Raw genomic sequence first — 19217 nt, forward strand, 5'->3', positions numbered from 1 at the left:
CAATCTTTAAATGAGAGAATAACTGCACCAGTACAACTACTGGTTTCATTAAAAAGCAACATGAATCCATAATCGTAATCATTAACTGAAAGGCTGCAGACAAAAAAACTAAGTGACAATGTTAAACATGTGCAAAACTGCAAATACAATAGAGAAAATAAATCTGGATACTTGAATCTAATCCACTAGAATAACATGCGAACGCACAGGTTCAAAACAGCTGAAAGCAACATTCACAAAGAACATAAGAAATGGAAGGAGTAGGACATTCGACCCGTCAAGCCTGCTCCACCATTTAACAAGATCATGGCTGATCAGATTGTGGCCTCAACTCCAGCTCCCTGGCTGCCCCCATAAATCTCGACTTCCTTGCCAATCAAAAATCTAACTTGGTCTTGAACATATTCAATGACCTAGCTTCCACTGCTCTCTGAGCTAGAGAATTCCAAAGTAATTTTGAGTAAAGAAATTCCTCATCTCAGTCTTAAATGGGAGACCCCTTATTTTTAAACTGTCTCCCCTAGTTCCAGTCTCTCCCACACAGGAAAACATCCTTTCAGCATCCACCCTGTCAAGTCCCCTCAGGATCTTAGGTGTTTCAACAAGATCGCTTCTCATTCATCTAAAATCCAATGGGGAGAGGCCCAACCTTTCCTCATAAAATAAGCCCTTCATCCCAGGAATCAGCCTAGTGAACCTTTCCTGAACTACCACCAATGGAAGTATATCCCTCCTTGACCAAGGAGACTAAGTACTCCATGTGCAATCTCACCAATGCCCTGTATAGTTGCAGCAAGACTTCCCCCACTTATATACTCAATCCTGCTTGCAACAAGACCAACATTCCATTTACCATCCTAATTACTTGCTGTACCTGTAAGCTAACTTTTTGTGACTCATGTACAATGACGCCCTGATCCCTCTGTACCACAGAATTCTGGAATCTCTGTCCATTTAAATATCATGCTGCTTTTCCATTCTTTCTGCCAAAATGGACAACTTCACATTTTCCCACGTTATACTACATCTGCCAAATTTTGCCCACTTAACTTACCCAAATTCCTTTGCAGACTTTGTATCCTCCTCAACTTGCTTTCCTAACTATCTTTGTATCATCAGAAAATTTGGCTGCAATACAGTCAGCCCCTTCATCCAAGTCATTAACATAGATCGTAAATAGTTGAGGCCCCAGCACTGATCCCTGCGGCGCTCCATCAGTCACTGTTTGCCAACCTGAAAACGATCCATTTATGCATACTTTGTTTCCTGTTAGCCAATGCTCTATATTCATGGTAGTATATCACCCCAACGCCATGGGCTTTTATTTTGTACAGTTACCTTTTATGTGACACCTTATCGAATGCCTTTTGGCATACACTACAAATACACTACATCTACCTTGTTCCCCTTCAGCCACCCTGCTTGTTGCAACCTCAAAGAACTCCAAAGCTGCCCAGCTGCACAGCAATCTTAAAGGGATTGTTTAGTGCCTCAAACAAGCCACGCAGAGTGAATAGACATTAGAAGGAACATTGGTCAAAAGGTAAATTCAGGGCTGATGCCATGAATTTCTTCTGAGTATTAAATATAAGGAGCAGACTTGCAGGTGGAAAGAGGAAGGGAGGGGAGGGAAACTGTAGGATCTTATTCGGTGGTTGAGCTAAGATGGGCTGAATGGCTTTCCAATCCAAAGGATTTAGGGAGGCTTTCATTTAGCATAAAAGTAAAATATTGTGGATTCCAGAAATCTGAAATAGAAACAGAATATGCTGGAAATACTCAACAGCTGTGGGGAAAAACAAAGTTAATGTTTCAAGTCGACTATGACTCTTCTTCAGAACCGAAAGAGGATAGAAATGTGATGGGTTATAAAAAGATATATCGGACTCGCTGTTGTGTAAAGTTACATGATCAGTACAGATACAATGGAGACAGGGAAACTGGGAGAATGGAATGGAGTCCTTACAGGTGCTAGAGTGTGAGGAAGTGTTGTTGAGGGTGCTGTGGGAGTTGGTGGGCTTATAATAGACAGTCTAGCCCCAAAAATGGAGACAGAGAAGTTGAGGGAAGTGAGGGAAGGGTGGAAATTGGAGGCAAAGTTGATTAAGTTTTCCAGCTCTGGACAAGGGCAAGAAACGACATTGATATAGCCATCAATGTACAGGAAAGAGTTGGGGGAAGGGGTCTGTGCAGGACTGGAACAAGAAATTCTTCCACATACCCCACAAAACGACAGGCATAACTAGGACCCATCGGTACCCATAGCAATGCCTTTTATTTCAAAGAAGTGAAATAAATTATAGGAGAAATTGTCCAACGTGAAAACAAGATCTGTAAGACGATGGGGGTGATGGTTGGAGGGGTTTGGTGGGGCCTCTGTTCAAGGTATTAGCATTTAGCATGTCGCACAAGTATCTTGAAAAGTTTTGAATGGTTTTGACATTTCAATACAACCAGTATCCACTGTGTATCACATAATCTAAAAAAGTCTCCTCCACTTCCTCCATTCTTTAGCCAGAAATAAAGCACCAGAACATCCTTTTCCTCAGTGTCAAAGCATGTGCAACACCTATCTGAACCGCCTGACAGAACTTCCAATGTCCGCTCAACACCTTTGATAATAGAAAATACCTGGAACACTACAGCCATTATGGGTTTCCTGGAACTGCCAGAATTTTTCAAATCCTGACAGGGCCAAAATTGACTTGTATATGATAGCTGACTGATGTGAGAAAACTCTCTGTATAAGTAATCTCCTCAATACCTGGTCAGTTCACAACAGGACAACTCTGTACGTGATGCACAACAGCTCACCTATTACTATCAACTTTAATAGTCTAAAAAGCCCTGTAATAGAATGATATACTTGACCAGCATGAAAAGTTCCCTTCATTCTTTGGCTTCACATCGTCCAAAGTTACATATTGGAGGGCTTATTTCATGCTAGCTATCCAAAGTCTCCAACATCAGAGATTGTCAAGCTGTTAATCCTAAATAAAAGATGTCTGAAGCAAGTCCACAACTTCTTGCCCTTAAACAACACCTCATTTATGAAAACACCCAAAGGACTGCAGCAGTTACACATCAGTATTCTATAGAAAGTAAAACATCTGCACAGAATGCTAGGTTGCTTCACCTCTAGTGGTCCATCTTCCAAAACCCATCTTTGCCTGAAACACGATGCAGAAGATTGAGTGAAGTTTTTCTAGAATATGCATCAGGCCACATTATGCCTTTATACAAATTCTCCAACTTTTTCATCAAACTTTCTGCAATACCAATATTAAGTATTCTGGCTCAGACATAACCAAACTCATATCCACTAAAAGCCCAACTGCCAATTTACAAGTCTCTATTGAGACAGCCCGCTAATGCTGCTGACAATGGAGCAGACTGATGGAGTGAAGGGAGAGCCAAAGTGACATGAGTGAACTAATGCAATTAGTGAACTCAGCTGACAAAATAGTTTTTCTCTTAATTCTTCAAAATGAAAGAAGTTGCCCTTTCGTGTCTCACTTGGAAAATTCAGGTTTTCCATTATTTTGTCTACATCTGCATTCAGATTAAGTGAACCTCAACCTGTATTGTCTGGCATGTCAATATATTTTTAAAAATCATCTAAGTGCTTGCTTGAACCTGCCCTTCATTGGTCAAGAGTTTCTGATGCTTAATTTTTACCTGCCACCTGTTCTCTCTAAAACACAACTTTGCTGATTAGAGACATAGCTTTCTGTGCTTGTAGGATTGAGGTCACTTCCCAGTACAGAACTATGATTTAGCAGCAAGGGCTTGGGTAAACCCATTCAAAAATACATGGCTAACTAGCACATAAAGCGCATTTCTTTGTGTTAGACTTCAGCTTGTCAAATTTCACATAGGAAGACTCATTTGAAGACTCATTCTAATCAAATTCCAGTATAATTGAACTCATGTGCAGTACCAGTTACATGCTTAAATGCTTCCATGAACTATTCCTTTCATATAACGAAAAATGCTTTGGCATTTCTGTGGTTCAGGGCAGCCTCAATATTTACTCCAGCTCCATTTGGCATATCTGTACATAAATGATAAGTAATTAAGGAAGAATGCTGGAGTAACCACATTTAAATGTTTGTCTTGTACTTCAAAAATGTCTTCCCTTCTCTGACCTTAAATACCGGGAGTTTTGAATGCGCATATTTTCAGCCTGTTGACTACTATTCACTACAACGGTCTGCTCGGCGAGCCAGGGCAGTGGTGATGTCAAGTCTTAAAAGGACAGTGACTGATTTCCATTTGGACAATCTACTCATTTCACGTGCTCATTGCCAGTATTTGCAGTTCTACGTACCAACTGCAACAAATATATATTGAGACCCTTTTAGATTTCTCATGTTTAATCTTCATTTTCTCTATCCAGTGCCGTCTCTCTAATTAGAAAGGCAGGATGCATAGATCAAACAATTTAATGCTATCACCAAAATGACTGCATCACTCAATTGCTGCAGGTATGTTTCACACAGAGCTATTTCAGACAAGATGTAGGACAGTATTTATCTTTCCCCTCAGATGTAAGGTTGCATTTGCTGCACATTACAACAACCCAGCTAATAATTAAACTGACCCAATAAGAATTTTTGAATTGATAAAGATTTAAACCCTCCAGTGGAGTGTCCAAACACCTCTCCTGCCAAGATTGCTAGCCCACCCAATGCTGACCATTTAAAGTTTAAATTGGCTATCCCATACCTTTTTCACTGGTGATGTTGGTGTAACTTGATTTGTGGGCACACTTGATGGGGCCACAGCCGCAGACTGTATACCTCCACTGTTGATACGGTTTACACTATTTACAGTTGCTGTAGGTTTGTTTTTTTCTGGAAGAAAATTGCACTTCTTAATCGAGTAATGACTAAAGAAACCCACAAAATTAACTTATAAACTATCCAAGATAGTCATAGCATTCTATTTGTTGGAATGTTGCAGCATTGACCCTTGTGCACTATATTCCAAGAAGTTTTAGAGAAAGGACAAATTAAAATCACTTTTCTTGTTTAATTTGCTAAATGTAGAACACAACAAATGGCATAACTTTTAAACATGATATATTAGGGTACTACATGGTGCTGTTGGTCAGGCAATGGCCTCTCAGCACTGGCACGTGAACACAAATGCAGCCCACGCTGATGGAATCATAATTCTGTCTGTTGGTGCAAAGGTTCTACATAGAAATAATTTTAGTCTCAATTCAGTTTCTAATGGATCTGAACTGGTTGCACATAACTGCTTCTCAATACCATTACTATGCAATTAATGAGGTTGACAGTGTAAGGACAGATGTGAAGGGAATTTGACTCGACATGCTGTTTATGACTTGGGAGTGATTGATGCTGACATGGGATACATGAAGCAGAGACTGTTCTACACCTCATCAATAGCATATCCCTCACTTTAATGGCACAGACTTGGCAATTTTAGACAAAAAAATCCAGTAACCTTCAGAAAAGGGTCAACATGATTGGAGGTTTTGAGATGGTCCAATTATTCTAATCATGGCTGTATTTATGGCTAACAATTTAAAAATTTCTTGGAGGTTACCTGTCTCTGCTTCTGACTCTGAGTCCTCCTCCTCCTCCTCTTCACTGGAACAACTAGAGTCATCTTTTTTTCCCTCCTCCTCTTCGTCCACTTTCTCCTGCTCCAGGGACTCTATATGCACTGGAATCTTCTGTTCATTCAGCAGGGTTTCTTTACTGTTAAGAGAATTTCAGTAAGGTGCCAGTTTGTAGACTATGAATGATCTTAATCATAAGCAGGAACAGGAAACAGAAGACTTGATTCCCCAAATGATGGAGCCTATCAATCATGACTAACATATTGTGAATCTCACTTTTACTTACCTTTTGATGGGTTTTAGTTGTTGGTTGTTCTCCATTGTTGTAGTTGACTCGATCAATGGGGATTTATTTGCTTGCTTCTCCCTAAAAAGCTTTTGGTGGGGGAACAAAAAAAAAATCAAGGTACAATTTTAAAATGGTGCTAGATTATGAAACTATTGAATAATTGCATTTCCATTCAGTGCAAGGCAACTGACTAGAAGGGCAGAATTAGGAAGGGTACACAAAGTATTTATTTGTTCTCAAGGTGAACAGCTCGGGTGGGTAGTTTGAGACTGCTAATAATGGACTAATTTAAGACGAATAGATAGGTGCTGTAACAGGAATTTAATAGAGTTGATATTCTAGAAATGAGCTTAAATTGGGTGAAAGGTTTTGTTACCCCCAATCCATCTTAAGATGACCAATTTAAATAGACTGATAACAAAATCAGGAGGTTGCAAGTTTGTAAATATGAGGGTCATTTGGATAGTTTGAACCACGTGCAACGTTTACTTGTGTGTTTGAAAACTTGAAGAAATCACAAACTATGCATGTCAAACAGAAAGTATTTTAAATTCTGATCTCAAAGGGCTGTTCATGTTATGATAAATTATTTTTTGATTTCAGAAAAAGCAATGACTGAAACTGAGAAACCATTTGTCCTCCCACCTCTGGGAGCCAAGTGCATTTTGACAAAGGATTCACAAAGGCCTTTCACACTGAATGTTTAAACCACATTTTGGGGAACAACAACTAAGTTGAAAAGGCCATGTCTCCATGATGCATGTATTTTTCACTGGGATAGTTCAATTTACACCTCAAGGAGTATCACAGGGTGCTTTGAGCAAAAACAGCCGTCAAAGCTGTAGACTTATTTGTCATGGCAACAAAAACTTTACTGTAGAAATCTCAATGGCTCTGTCACTGAAAATGTAACGAATATATGTCTGAAGAACACAGACAGTGTTTCTGGCTTGTATCAAGCTGATGGGCAATTGTTGGAACTCAACAGGTCAAATGCGAATTGCTCGGTTTCGAACTCAAGTGGCTAGCAGCATGCGTCTGTATCCCGAAAAGTTCATGTAGCAAACAACTTGCTTCCGCTCTTTGACTGAGGAAACAGACAGATTGGGCAGTTTTATGTATTAGCCTCTCCCCAAACAGTGGCAAGATTATCAAAAAAATAAACTACCATGGGGACAGACAGTCAATGCAACTTAGCAAGGACACAGTGATGCACATTGGGTTAGGGGAAGGGAGCACATGAATGACTGCAACCGCAGAGAGGGGCTAATTTAAGTTTCTGAAAGGAGGAAGGAAAAAGAGGGGGGGCTCTGGCAAGGAGAGAACACAATGTCAGAGACACAGCAATGGGTTAAGGACTTTAACAAAATGTGGGACACAAGGAAACAACTTCTGGGGGGTGGAGAAAAAATGCAGACTTGATAACTGACCAGGTGACAAGTACATTAGGGGTACTCAGGTCAAATAGAATGTCAAGATGGCGAAGCACTTAGTGTAGTCTGAGCACATAACTGGTGGTAGTGATAAGATTTGCAGCAAAAGGCAAGCAAGTATTGGTAGGAATGGAAAAGGAGTGGCTTTGGTGGCATTCGGTTGGGTGGAAACATTTTCACTTTCTTTATCAGAACAAGTTGACATAGTGGTGGAGGAGAGGTAAAGTTGGGTGCTACAGGTTTTGTCCATGTGAAAACTTACTCAGTGCTTGCGAATGGTGTCACCAGGGGATAACCCCAACAGGCACAATACAAATGTGCTGGTAGCAGGCCATCTATACACATGCAGATTCATATGTGGCAGCAGTCATAGACTTTTTGGAAAAGTTACGTGCAGGCAGATGTTCCACAATCTCAATTTCAAACAAATTCTTTTTGCATAGATTAAAAACAGCAATATTTAGTCGTGCACAATGAGAGTAGTCAAAAACAGCATTTGCTACTTGACATACTGAAAAGTTAACAAAAGGGGCTGTGAATGTGTCTTCTATGGTTGTCCTTCAAGATACCAATTCTGGTTTTAATGATAAATACTGAGAGTTCTATTAGAATGTAGGGCCTGAATATCATAAGCCAGCTTTAATGTTTTGACCAGAGGGCTTCCTTCCATCCCTATTTAACTCAGCAGAAAGCTTTATATGTATTTGCATGGATAGTCCAATCACAATAAAACATGACTGAAGTTATATTGAAGAAATTCAACTCTTTTCTTCTGCCAAGAGACAATTAATAAAAGAGTGATCATTTGTAATAGGTTCCAGAAACTTACCATATTCTGCCTTTTTTGCAACTCTTCTAAGTACCCAAGAATGTCTTCATCAGCTACATCAAAAGCTGTCTGCCCCTATGGACAAAATTCACAGGTCTCAGAAGAGGTCTACAGAAAAAGAAAAACCTTTCTACCAAGTCAAGTGCCAAATTGAAAATAAAAGTTATTAATAAAACGCAAACTGGGTTAGACAGTTTCAGAAGCCATGGTAACACATCTCAAACCATTCACGTCACTCTCTTGGGAACTGAGGCTGCCAGCAAAGAGGCACTACATTAGCTGATATTGTTCTTTGTTTGCTCTCAAGTACTGTTCAAACCACTTCAAACCTGCAGTCATCAACCCTCTCCTCAGAAGAACTCACCCTGACCTGTCTTTGCCCCACCTCAAACCTCCCTTTCCTCTTCAAGGTCCTCCAATGTGTTGTCACCTCCCAAATCCATGCCCATCCAATCTATAATTCCATGTTTGAATCCGTCAGATTTCCAGCCCTGCAAAAGTACTGAAATGGCTCTCATCAAAATCACAAATGACATCCCTTGTGACTGTGACAAAAGTAAACTATCCCTCTTCATCATTCTCAACTGATCTGCAGTCTTCCACATATTTGACCACATCATCTTCCTCTATCATCTCTCTTGGTGGAACTGCCCTCGCTTAGTTCCATTCTTGTCTACTGGAATTGTAGCCGCAGAATCACCTGCAATGAATTTTCTTTCCACTCACACTCGTCTCTGGAGCTACCAGAGTATCTATCTTCGGCACCCTTCAATTTTTCATCTACATGCCACTCCTAGGCAACATTATTCAAGTACATATGGTTCTGCATGTGCACTGATGACTCAGCTCTATCTCACTATCACTTCTCTGGACCTCTCCACTGTCTCCAACATTCAAAATTGCACAAAAATTCTCAATTAAATATTGCGAAGACTGAAACAAGTATCTTTGGTCCCCACTACAAGCTATATTCACTGGCCACCATTTGCATCCCATCATAAACTTGATCATCCAAAACTCTGCTGCCCGTGTCTTAACTCGCAACAAGCCCCTTTATGCATCACCCCATGCTGGCTAACTTATACTGGTTCCTGGTCAAACAATATCACAGAGCGACTACTGGACAAAAAGTTGCCATTCTGCCCATCGTATCCATGCCAGCTCTCTGCAAGAGCAGCTCACCAAGGCACACTCCCCCACCTTTTCCCCATAGCCCTGCAACTTTTTTTCTCTTCAGATAATTATCCAATTCTCTTTTGAAGGCCTTAATTGAATCTGCCTCCACCACGCTCTCAGACACTGCGTTCCAGATCCTCACCACTCACAGTGTAAAATGGCTTTTCCTCATGTCACCACCGTTTCTTTTGCCAATCACCATAAATTGGTGTCCTCTGGTTCTCAGTCCTACTGCCAATGGAACAGTTTCTCCCTATCTACTCTGTCCACATCCCTCGTGATTTTAAGCCCCTCTATCAAATCTCCTTTTCATCATCTGTTCTCCAAGGAGAACCGCACCAACTTCTCTAATCCATCCATGTAACTGGGTCCAGGAATGAGGGACTTTTCTTTATTCATTCACGGGAAAATGGGCTTTGCTAGCTGGACCTGCATTTATTGCCCATCCCTAGTTGTCCTCAAGGTGGTGGTGGTGAGCTGCCTTCTGGAACTGCTGCAGCCCATGTGGTGTAGGTACGCCCACAGTGCTGTTAGGAAGGAAGTTCCAGGATTTTGACCCAGCGACAGTGAAGGAACAGCGATATATTTCCAAGTCAGGATGGTGAGTGACTTGAAGGGGAACTTCCAGGTGGTGGTGTTCCCATCAATCTGCTGCCCTTGACCTTCTAGATGGTAGTGGTCATGGGCTTGGAAGGTGCTATCTAAGGACCCTTGGTAAATTCCTGCAGTGCATCTTGTAGATAGTACACACTGCTGCTACTGTGCGTCAGTGGTGGAGGGAATGAATGCTTGTGGATGTGTTGCCAATCAAGCGGGCTGCTTTGTCCTGGATGGTGTCAAGCTTCTTGAGTGGGAGCTGCACTCATCCGGGCAAGTGGGGAGTATTCACAGAATCACAGTGCAGAAGAGGCCCTTCGGCCCATCGAGTCTGCACGAAGACGTGAGAAACACCTGACCTACCTACCTAATCCCATTTACCAGCACTTGGCCCATAGCCTTGACTGTTATGACGTGCCAAGTGCTCATCCAGGTACTTTTTAAAGGATGTGAGGCAACCTGCCTCCACCACCCTCCCAGGCAGTGCATTCCAAACCGTCACAAGGTTTTGCCTCACATCTCCCCTTAATCTCCTGCCCCTCACCTTGAACTTATGTCCCCTCATGACTGACCCTTCAACTAAGGGGAATAGCTGCTCCCTATCCACCCTGTCCATGCCCCTGTACACCTCGAACAGGTCATCCCTCAGTCTTCTCTGCTCCAACGAAAACAACCCAAGTCTATCCAACCTCTCTTCATAACTTAAATGTTTCATCCCAGGCAACATCCTGGTGAATCTCCTCTGCACCCCCTCCAGTGCAATCACATCCTTCCTATAATGTGGTGACCAGAACTGCACACAGGACTCCAGCTGTGGCTTCATCAAGGTTCTATACAACTCCAACATGACCTCCCTACTATTGTAATCTATGCCTCGATTGATAAAGGCAAGTGTCCCATATGCCTTTTTCACCACCCCACTAACATGCATTCCATCACACTCCTGACGTGTCTTGTAGATGGTGGACAGGCTTTGGGGAGTCAGGAGGTGAGTTACTCATCACAGGACTCCTAGTCTCTGACCTACCTCTGTAGCCACAGTATTTATATGGCTAGTCCAGTTCAGTTTCTGGTCAATAGAACCCCCCAGGATGTTGATAGCGGGGGATTTAGAGATGGTAATGCCATTGAACGTCAAATGGCGATGGTTAGATTCCCTCTTGTTGGAGCTGGTCATTGCCTGGCACTTGTCTGGCATGAATGCTACTTGCCACTTGTCAGCTCAAGCCTGGATACTGTCCAGGTCTTGTTGCATTTAGAAATGGACTGCTTCATTCATGTGAATCTTTTCTGCACCCTTTCTAATGCTTTCACATCCTGAAATGTGATACCCAAAGCTAGACATAACACTCCAGTTGAGGCCGGAAGTGTTTTATACAGCTTTATCACAACTTCCGTGTTTTGGTGCTCCATGCCCCTATTTTTAAGACCCAGGATCCCACATACTTTATTAACTGCTTTCCCAACTCCTGTCATCATCAACGATTTATGCACATATACCACCAGGTCCCTCTGCTCCTGCACCAAAAACACATCCTCTCACTGATAGGATGAAACAAAATATTGCCTACTTTATTATTTCAACTACAGTCTACTTTGTTGCCATCAGGTCCAAGTACTTCAAAGGCATATTTATACTCCTCACAGCAAACCAGTCCTCTTTACCCTTGCACTACAACCCTCTTGTCATATCTTCATTGTGAAGCAGTTTTCATTCAAGACTGCCAAAATATGGAATCTCAATTGCTCAACTACACGTCTACACTACAAAAAGCCAATTTGACTACACCTACACTTCGACTTTAGCTTTATGTACCGTTTACCGCCAGAGTGTAAATGCCTAGACTGTGATTAGGTGAGATGGATGTTGTTCTTGCTTTCAGTCTTTTATTCCAACTCATAAACAGTGTGACAAGGAAATGGCTCTGGAGGATCGCCGTTAACAAAATACCTAGTGCAGCTCAGCAGCCAAGCTTCAGAATAGCAAGTTAGTTTACAATGCTGGCTTGTGTATCTAAACTATTGAACAAAATAATTAATGAGAACATTACCAATAGAAAGAGTGTTTACTGGTGTTAATATACTGGAAGCGCCTTTTTCTAGTTACATGGCTTCCTTATAAGTCACTGCTACCTATAGAAGCACAAATTCAGTTTGCCACCAGACACCTTCACATTCAGATGATGTTGACATTAAGTTTACTGAGCGAGCAACAGAGTCAGAGAGATCAGAAATATAACAGGGTATTAAGTCTAGTGTGTGCTGAGCTGTCTTATTCAGCCAGTGATACAGGCACGACAATTACCTTCAGTTCTCCTGAGCCAAGGAAGGTGAAAAGGAAACCTGTTCAGCTTAAATCACTGCTCTTCCTCTCCACTACGCCCCAATCGCCCAATACCTTGCCAACACTGACTGCCAATGCTCACCACTGATGAATGGTTACCCAAGTGTGCTATCAGAGGCTGCCTAACGCCTGTGAAACCTCACTGTAGCAAGGAGACAATGCATTCAGGAAAAACAGGGAGGGAGAAAAAAAAACTGGACTTAATAGTGTCTTAGGATAGTGCCTTACAAAGCTTTACTATCACAGGATTAACCGCCTTCTCAAGGGCAACCAGGGATGGGCAATAAATGATGGCCCAGCCAGCGGGGCCCACATCCCGTGAATGAATATAAAATAAATCATGATTGAATACAAGAAAATAAATAAATACTCATGAGGGCACTAAAGCCCAAGCTATATGCACCTGTTGGATGAGACAATAAAACTAGGCACCATCTGCTCTTTCTCAGGTAGGCATAAAAGATCCCATAGCATTTTGAAGGTGATCAGAGTTCTCCTTGATGTCCTGGTCTATATTTATCCCTCAATCAACATGATGAAAAGCAGACTATCTGGTCATCACATTGTTGTTTGTGGGATCTTGCTGTGTACAAATTAGCTGCCATGTTTCCGACTGTACAACAGTGATTACTATTCAAAGAGTACGTCAGCTGTAATATATTTTGAGACATCCTTAAGTCACAAAAGGTACTACAGAAATGCAAGTCTTTCTTCCACTAAGTGTATTCCAATATTCTAAAGATCAATGGATACTCCTGTGCTGCTATTTAAACGCAATGCTTAAAAGCCAATTCATGAGGTCACTGAAATTCTGGACAACGTGATATAATAGTTGGCTGCATTTTTTGCCATCCTCTGAGGGGATTTCTGGCAATTGTTTTTACAACTAAGTGGCTTGTCCAGTCACCTCAGAGGGTATTTAGAGTCCGTTCGCTATCAACGGATAGGAATCATCTGTTCATCAGGCTACGTAGTTTGTGACAGGTTCAATTCCCTGGCAACTTGTGTACTGTTGCGATTTCAAGCAAAATGCTCTGATCTTACAATCATTTAACCATCTGTTTCTCTTTACACACGAGACTTAAAACCAAAAAAAAACTGGTTACCACTAACAAAAAAATGTAACTGGCAACAAACCACTTTGTTGATTGTCTCCATATCACAGAAGCTTTCTACCAGGATCCGGCAGGTTTCCTCTTTACCCCAGTGTGCTGCCGCGTGAAGTGGAGTCCAGCCATCATAATCTTTGATATTTACATCATAACCTGCCTGGATTAGAAGCCTGTGGATTTAAAAAAAAGTCACCTCTTCAAAAAAAAGTCAACCACAAAAAAAGAACACCCCCATAAATGTCATCTCTGAGTTACAGTAGCTTTTTGGAACTTCAGTGTATATTTTAACAAAGTTAAATTGAGCCAGACGTCCACGAACCCCGGCAAACACTTTTGATTCAGCTGTACTATATCAATCACTTCTCAGTCATACGCACTTCAAGACAAGCCCAAAGTTTGGTGTCAACAAGGCAAGAACATGCTAAGAGGGTACAACACCTCAGTGAACAGGCTCGCTTAGCCAACTGACACCTGATAGGTGCATTTTACGATAGTCTTCTGTTTACAGATTTCAACTCAGCGAGTTCCATGTATTGCCGCTTCTCAACATTTAAATTGCCTTGAGCCACTTAAAGTCACCTGATTCCTAAAGCAGTCAAACAACGTGTAATTAAGTTGCATGCTTCTGTTCATAGCTTACAAGCATCATGAAGTGTCCCACCTCCATCAAATATCTACAGGGGTATGAAATAAATAAAACCACAACCAGTCATTTTAACTACAGTAATTACAATTTTGACACACAAGTTACCCTAGTGTATCATGAAACATAAAAAAAGGAACCAATTTGCTCGTTTCAATCGTTTATTTACTTTTGCATACAAAGTATTTGAGTAGTTTTAAGTACGTACTTTAAAACCTCCGAGTAGCCTTTAGCTGCAGCTACATGAAGAGCTGTTCCCCCAGATTTGGGGTGCCTATTGTCATTTATTTGCCCACTATTTAACCACTGCCTGGCATCGCGGAGCATTATTCGTTCTTCTTCTTTCCGAGCTGCCTCTATGTCCACTCCTAAACAAACAAACCAGTTCAAAAAGCAAGTTAGCAAAACAGTTTAGCCACACACCTGCTAACGAGTGCTAAGCATGCATCATTACGTTTAGACAACTTGGCATCCTTAAGAGTCAGGGGATATTTAGGGTTTAGCACAGAAAACAAATCCAAACACAGCAAAGAACCTACTCAAAAAACATGGATATCTAAAATGTAGATTGCAACATGACATCTGGGCTAATTAGGGCTACTGTTCTACAGAGCAGATGGCATTAACAACTGCAAAATTAAGACTTTATGAATGAAAATTGAATTACGTTCGATTAAAAGTTATTGATTTTGCTTGTGCAATTGTGATCATACAATAAATGACATCCAACTTACCTTTTTATGTTTATATTCCCTTTAGGCTCATGACATAAGGAATAAAGGGAGGAATGAAATTGCACACGAGTGCCTTTTCACTAGATCAGGACATCTTAAAGTATTTCAAAGAAAAAGTACTCTGATGATGTAAGGGAATGACAGTCAATTGGTATATAGCAACAGCCCACAGGTGAGAGACCAGATAATCTGTTTTAGTAACTTGGGTTGAGGAATACATATTGACTAGGACACCAAGAGAACTCCAGATAGCACCATGACATCTCTTAAGTCCATTACATCCTCTCTGCCATTTCCTCCATAAGATCACCTAGTTCCACCCTTGCCTCCGCCCAAATGTTGTTGAGACTCTTATCCATCGTTTTAAGTCGAGACTCCAGTTCGCTTACCATTTTCCAGTCTCCAGGAACTTGAACTCATCCAACACACTGTTTCCCATATCCCATTTCATACCAAGTCCTGTTCATTCATCACTCCAGTGCTCACTGACCTAAATTAGCTCCCAGTCCATCAACATTTCAAATTTAAATGTTCATCCGAACATTCAAATCGCTCCTAGCATTGCCCTCGCTTCCCCCCACCATTTCTTACCTCCTCCATCTCCACAACTTTGAGAACATTACATTCCTCCAAAGCTAGCCACTTGCACATCCCCAATTTCCTTCACTCCACTGTTGGTTGCTGCTCTTCAGCCCAAGGCTCTGGAATTTCCCCCCTCAACCTCTTCAGCTCGTTCTTTAAAAAGTGTTCCTGCCTCTGAACAAACATTTGGTCACCCACCCTCATGTTTCATCCTTCAGCCAGTGTCAATTTTTGTCTCATTACACATCTGCAGAGCCTTTTACTAAAGTGCAAGTTGGTGCTGTTACTGATCTCTGTTCAATATGTCAGAAAGACTCCCCCAAGTAACGCACTGTGGTCAGCTTACATTATCATGTAGTCTCAGACTGGCAGCGAAACTCACAACCCACTTCAAAAGGTGAGCCGGAGCTGATACCTCAACTAGCTGAAATGCTCGTCAGAACGCAATTTACAAATATTACAGTGACCTACCTACCTCAAGGGGAATGACTGATTTAAAAGCATTGTTAAAGTGCGGAATATGAAATACATTTACACCCACACATCACGTCGGTCAATATCTGAAAAGAGAAACAGGTTTAACATATCCAGTGCAGACCTATCATCACAACTGGCTAAAGGATCTACAACGTTATGATTTTCCTGTCCTGATTTTTCAGATGCAGACAAACTACAGTTCCATAGCAGTTATAGCTCCATAGTAGTTAAAACACAGAAATAGGCCATTCGGCCCAACTGGTCTGTGCTGTTACTTTTTGCTCGAGCCTTTTGCCATCCTTCATTCAACATATCCTTCTATTCCTTTCTCCCCATGAGTTCACTTAACTTCTCCTGAAATCTATGTTATTGGCCTCAACTCCTTGTGATAGCAAGTTCCACATTCTCACCATGCTGAATAAAGTTTCTCCTGAATTTCTTACTGGGTTCATCAGTGACTATCTTAAATTTACGGCTACAAGTTGTGCTCTCCCCCACAAATGGAAACATCTTCTCTATGTCTACCCTATCAAACTCTTTCATAATCTTGAAGACTTCTATCCGGTCACACCTCAAGACTTGTCTTTCCTGGAGAAAAGGAGCCCCAACTTGTTCAACCTATCCTGATAGGTTGTATTCATCACTGGTGCAGGAGCAATGTCTCAACAAAGAAATTATCGTGTCACTTCTGTGACTTGGATGTCAACAGTCTTTAAAATTATCAAGGGATTCGTGTGGGCGAAGGCTAAAACTCAGATCCATAAATATAAGATAGTCAACAATAATTCCAACAGGGAATTTAAGAGAAACCCCTTCACCTGGAGTGTTGTTGGAAACTCACTACCACATGGAGCGACTGATACAAATAGCACAAATATATTTTATGGAGAAGGTAAATATCCACAAGGGAAAAAGGAATACAAGGTGTGCTGATAGGGGAAAATGAAGTAAATAACAGTGGGAGGACACTCATGTGGAGCATAAAAACTGAGACTGGTTGGACTGAATGGCCTGTTTCTGTGCTGCAAATGCTATATAATTCCATGGAAAAAAACTCCCTCTTGTCATTATGCAAGTATAATCGCAACAACTACAGCAATTCAAGGCTGAAGCTGACCACCATATTTTGTAGGTCTTCAGGAACAAGTAATACATGGGTCTTGCCAACCTCACTCACATCCCAGCATTAACAAGAGAGAAACTCTGCCATAGCCATTTTGTGTGTCTTTGATGGGTATTAAAACTCTCTTTTAATGCGATGTGTAATATATAATTCCAACACAATATACAATTCCCTTTCACAGAATGAAATCTCACAATTGGAGAATGTAAAACATACAGTAACCTGAAGAGAGCAAAGAGTAACACTTCCCCTAAGCTGCACGGCCTGAAAGTCCCCATGCAAGCAAGTGCACTCCTTTAAATGACAGTGCATCCACAGCAAGAAAATTTAAGGGGTTGTGCACTTAAACAAATCAGCCACGCACTCTGCAAAACAAGGGGGAACATTGCCAAGTTAAAGGTTCAAGTCCAATTTGAAAATAGGGCTGCCTCACTTACTGCAGACACACAACACTCATTTCATTAATGAAATAAAAATGCAAGGGAAATCCTTTCAAAAATATGTGAAACAGCAGCCTCATTAACAGAATTATAAATACAATCCCATCTAAGCGGGACATACCAGCTTTCCTTTCAATTTGAGGGTGAACAACTATTCTCAACTGTCATCTTTCCAAGCCTTACCCAAGAGACAGCCATACACAGTGATGAACACAAAACTAATTAAGTTACCTACGAGATGGGGTTCAAAGGTTCAAAGCTAATTTTCCCTTCATGAGAGGAATGCCTGACCTCCAATATCTACCTGCAGTTACGTGGTCAAAATCAAGAACCTGGTGGGTCAAGTTCAATGGCTTAATCATGCACTTACTACTGAGTAGCATGACATTAATAAATCAAAGAAAGTTGAGATAGAAATTACAAGGTCTTCCAAAGAAAGCAATTCAAGGCTGAAGCTGACCACCATATTTTGTAGGTCTTCAGGAACAATTAATACATGGGTCTTGCCAACCTCACTCACATCCCAGCCAGACCTCCCCAACATATGCTTATCACAGAACTAACAGGCACACATTTTGAACTAGGCAAGGATAGTCACGTTCAAAACATTGTAACAGCCCTAAGCCGAGATCCAGACAAGAGAAAAACTTCCAAGGAGCAGCTAATCTTGAATGATCACCTTCATTTCTTCTAGCACCATGTTTAAGGCAGTCATTCTCATACAGTATCAATCTTAGATCAGTGGTAGCTCACTCAAGTCAAAGTTGTGAATTCATGGCTCCAGAAGCCTGAACACAATCCAGGCTGAGACGACTCTGCCGTTCTGATAAGTGTGCTGCATTGTCAGGGGCACCATGTTTTTTGATGAGATGTTAAACTAAGACCATCTGTCTTGTGCAGTGGATGTTAAGGGTCAATTGCATTTTGCTCAGAGCTAGAGTTCAGTAGCATCCACAATTCCTCAGATAATGAAGCAGTCCCATGCTCGCATGCAGCAAGACTTGAACAACATTTAGGCTTGGGCTGATAAGTGGCAAATGGCAGGCAGAGATCAGTTCCAACAAGAGAATCTAACCACCTCCCCTTGATGTTCAACAGTATTACCACTGATGCCCCCATTCTCAACATCCTGGGTGTCATCATTGACCAGAAACTTAGCTGGATCAGCCACATAAATCCAGTGGCTGCAAGAGTGAGTAACACCTGCTGACATCTCAATGTCTCTCCAACATCCACAAGGAATAAGTCAGAACTCTGGATACTCTCAAGTTGCCTAGATGAATGCAGTTCCTATAACAATCAAGAAGCTCAACACCATCCAAGACAAAGCAGCCTAAATGATCAACTGTGGAACATTTCAACTCATAAAATGCCTTAAAATTCCCTGGTCATTGAGTCATTGAGTCATTTACAATACAGCCCATCAAGTCCATGTTGGCTCCACATGGAGCAATCCATTCAGTCCCAGTCCCCATTCTATCCCCGTGACCCTGCAGGTTTATTTCTTTCAAGTGCCCATCCAATTTCCATTTGAAATCATCGATTGTTTCAGATTCCAACCTCATGGGCAGCAAATTCTAGGTTACTGTGTAAAAAACATTTTTCCTCACATTCCCCCTGCATCTCTTGCCCACAATCTTAAATCCATATTACCTGGTCCTTGTACCATCAGTGAATAGGAAGAGTTTTACCTTGTTTTTATACTCATTTATGGGATGATGGCATCACTGGCTAGGCCAACATTTATTGCCCAGCCTTAACTGCCCTTGAGAGGGTGGTGGTGAGCTGCCTTCTTGAACCGCTGCAGTGCACCTGGTGGGGGTATTCAGACAGTGTTGTTAAGGA

The 19217-nt window shown here is 41.5% G+C and overlaps 1 protein-coding gene across 18 annotated transcripts in view; it reads right to left on the reverse strand.

The window, feature by feature from the left end:
* The window catches only part of ppp1r12a (protein phosphatase 1, regulatory subunit 12A), a 188591-nt gene that overhangs the window by 70089 nt on the left and 99285 nt on the right, over nucleotides 1–19217 (reverse strand). For all 18 annotated transcript variants that reach the window (XM_078567618.1, XM_078567610.1, XM_078567602.1 and 15 more), the window contains 6 exons: nucleotides 14225–14384; nucleotides 13399–13543; nucleotides 8145–8219; nucleotides 5880–5968; nucleotides 5578–5732; nucleotides 4729–4856 (listed from right to left, as the gene is read on the reverse strand). In XM_078567618.1, coding sequence (XP_078423744.1) covers nucleotides 4729–4856; nucleotides 5578–5732; nucleotides 5880–5968; nucleotides 8145–8219; nucleotides 13399–13543; nucleotides 14225–14384 — 752 coding nt within the window. The remainder of the gene's footprint in view (nucleotides 1–4728; nucleotides 4857–5577; nucleotides 5733–5879; nucleotides 5969–8144; nucleotides 8220–13398; nucleotides 13544–14224; nucleotides 14385–19217) is intronic.

Source organism: Cetorhinus maximus, chromosome 22 (assembly GCF_964194155.1).
Source record: "Cetorhinus maximus chromosome 22, sCetMax3.hap1.1, whole genome shotgun sequence".
NCBI lineage: Eukaryota > Metazoa > Chordata > Chondrichthyes > Lamniformes > Cetorhinidae > Cetorhinus > Cetorhinus maximus.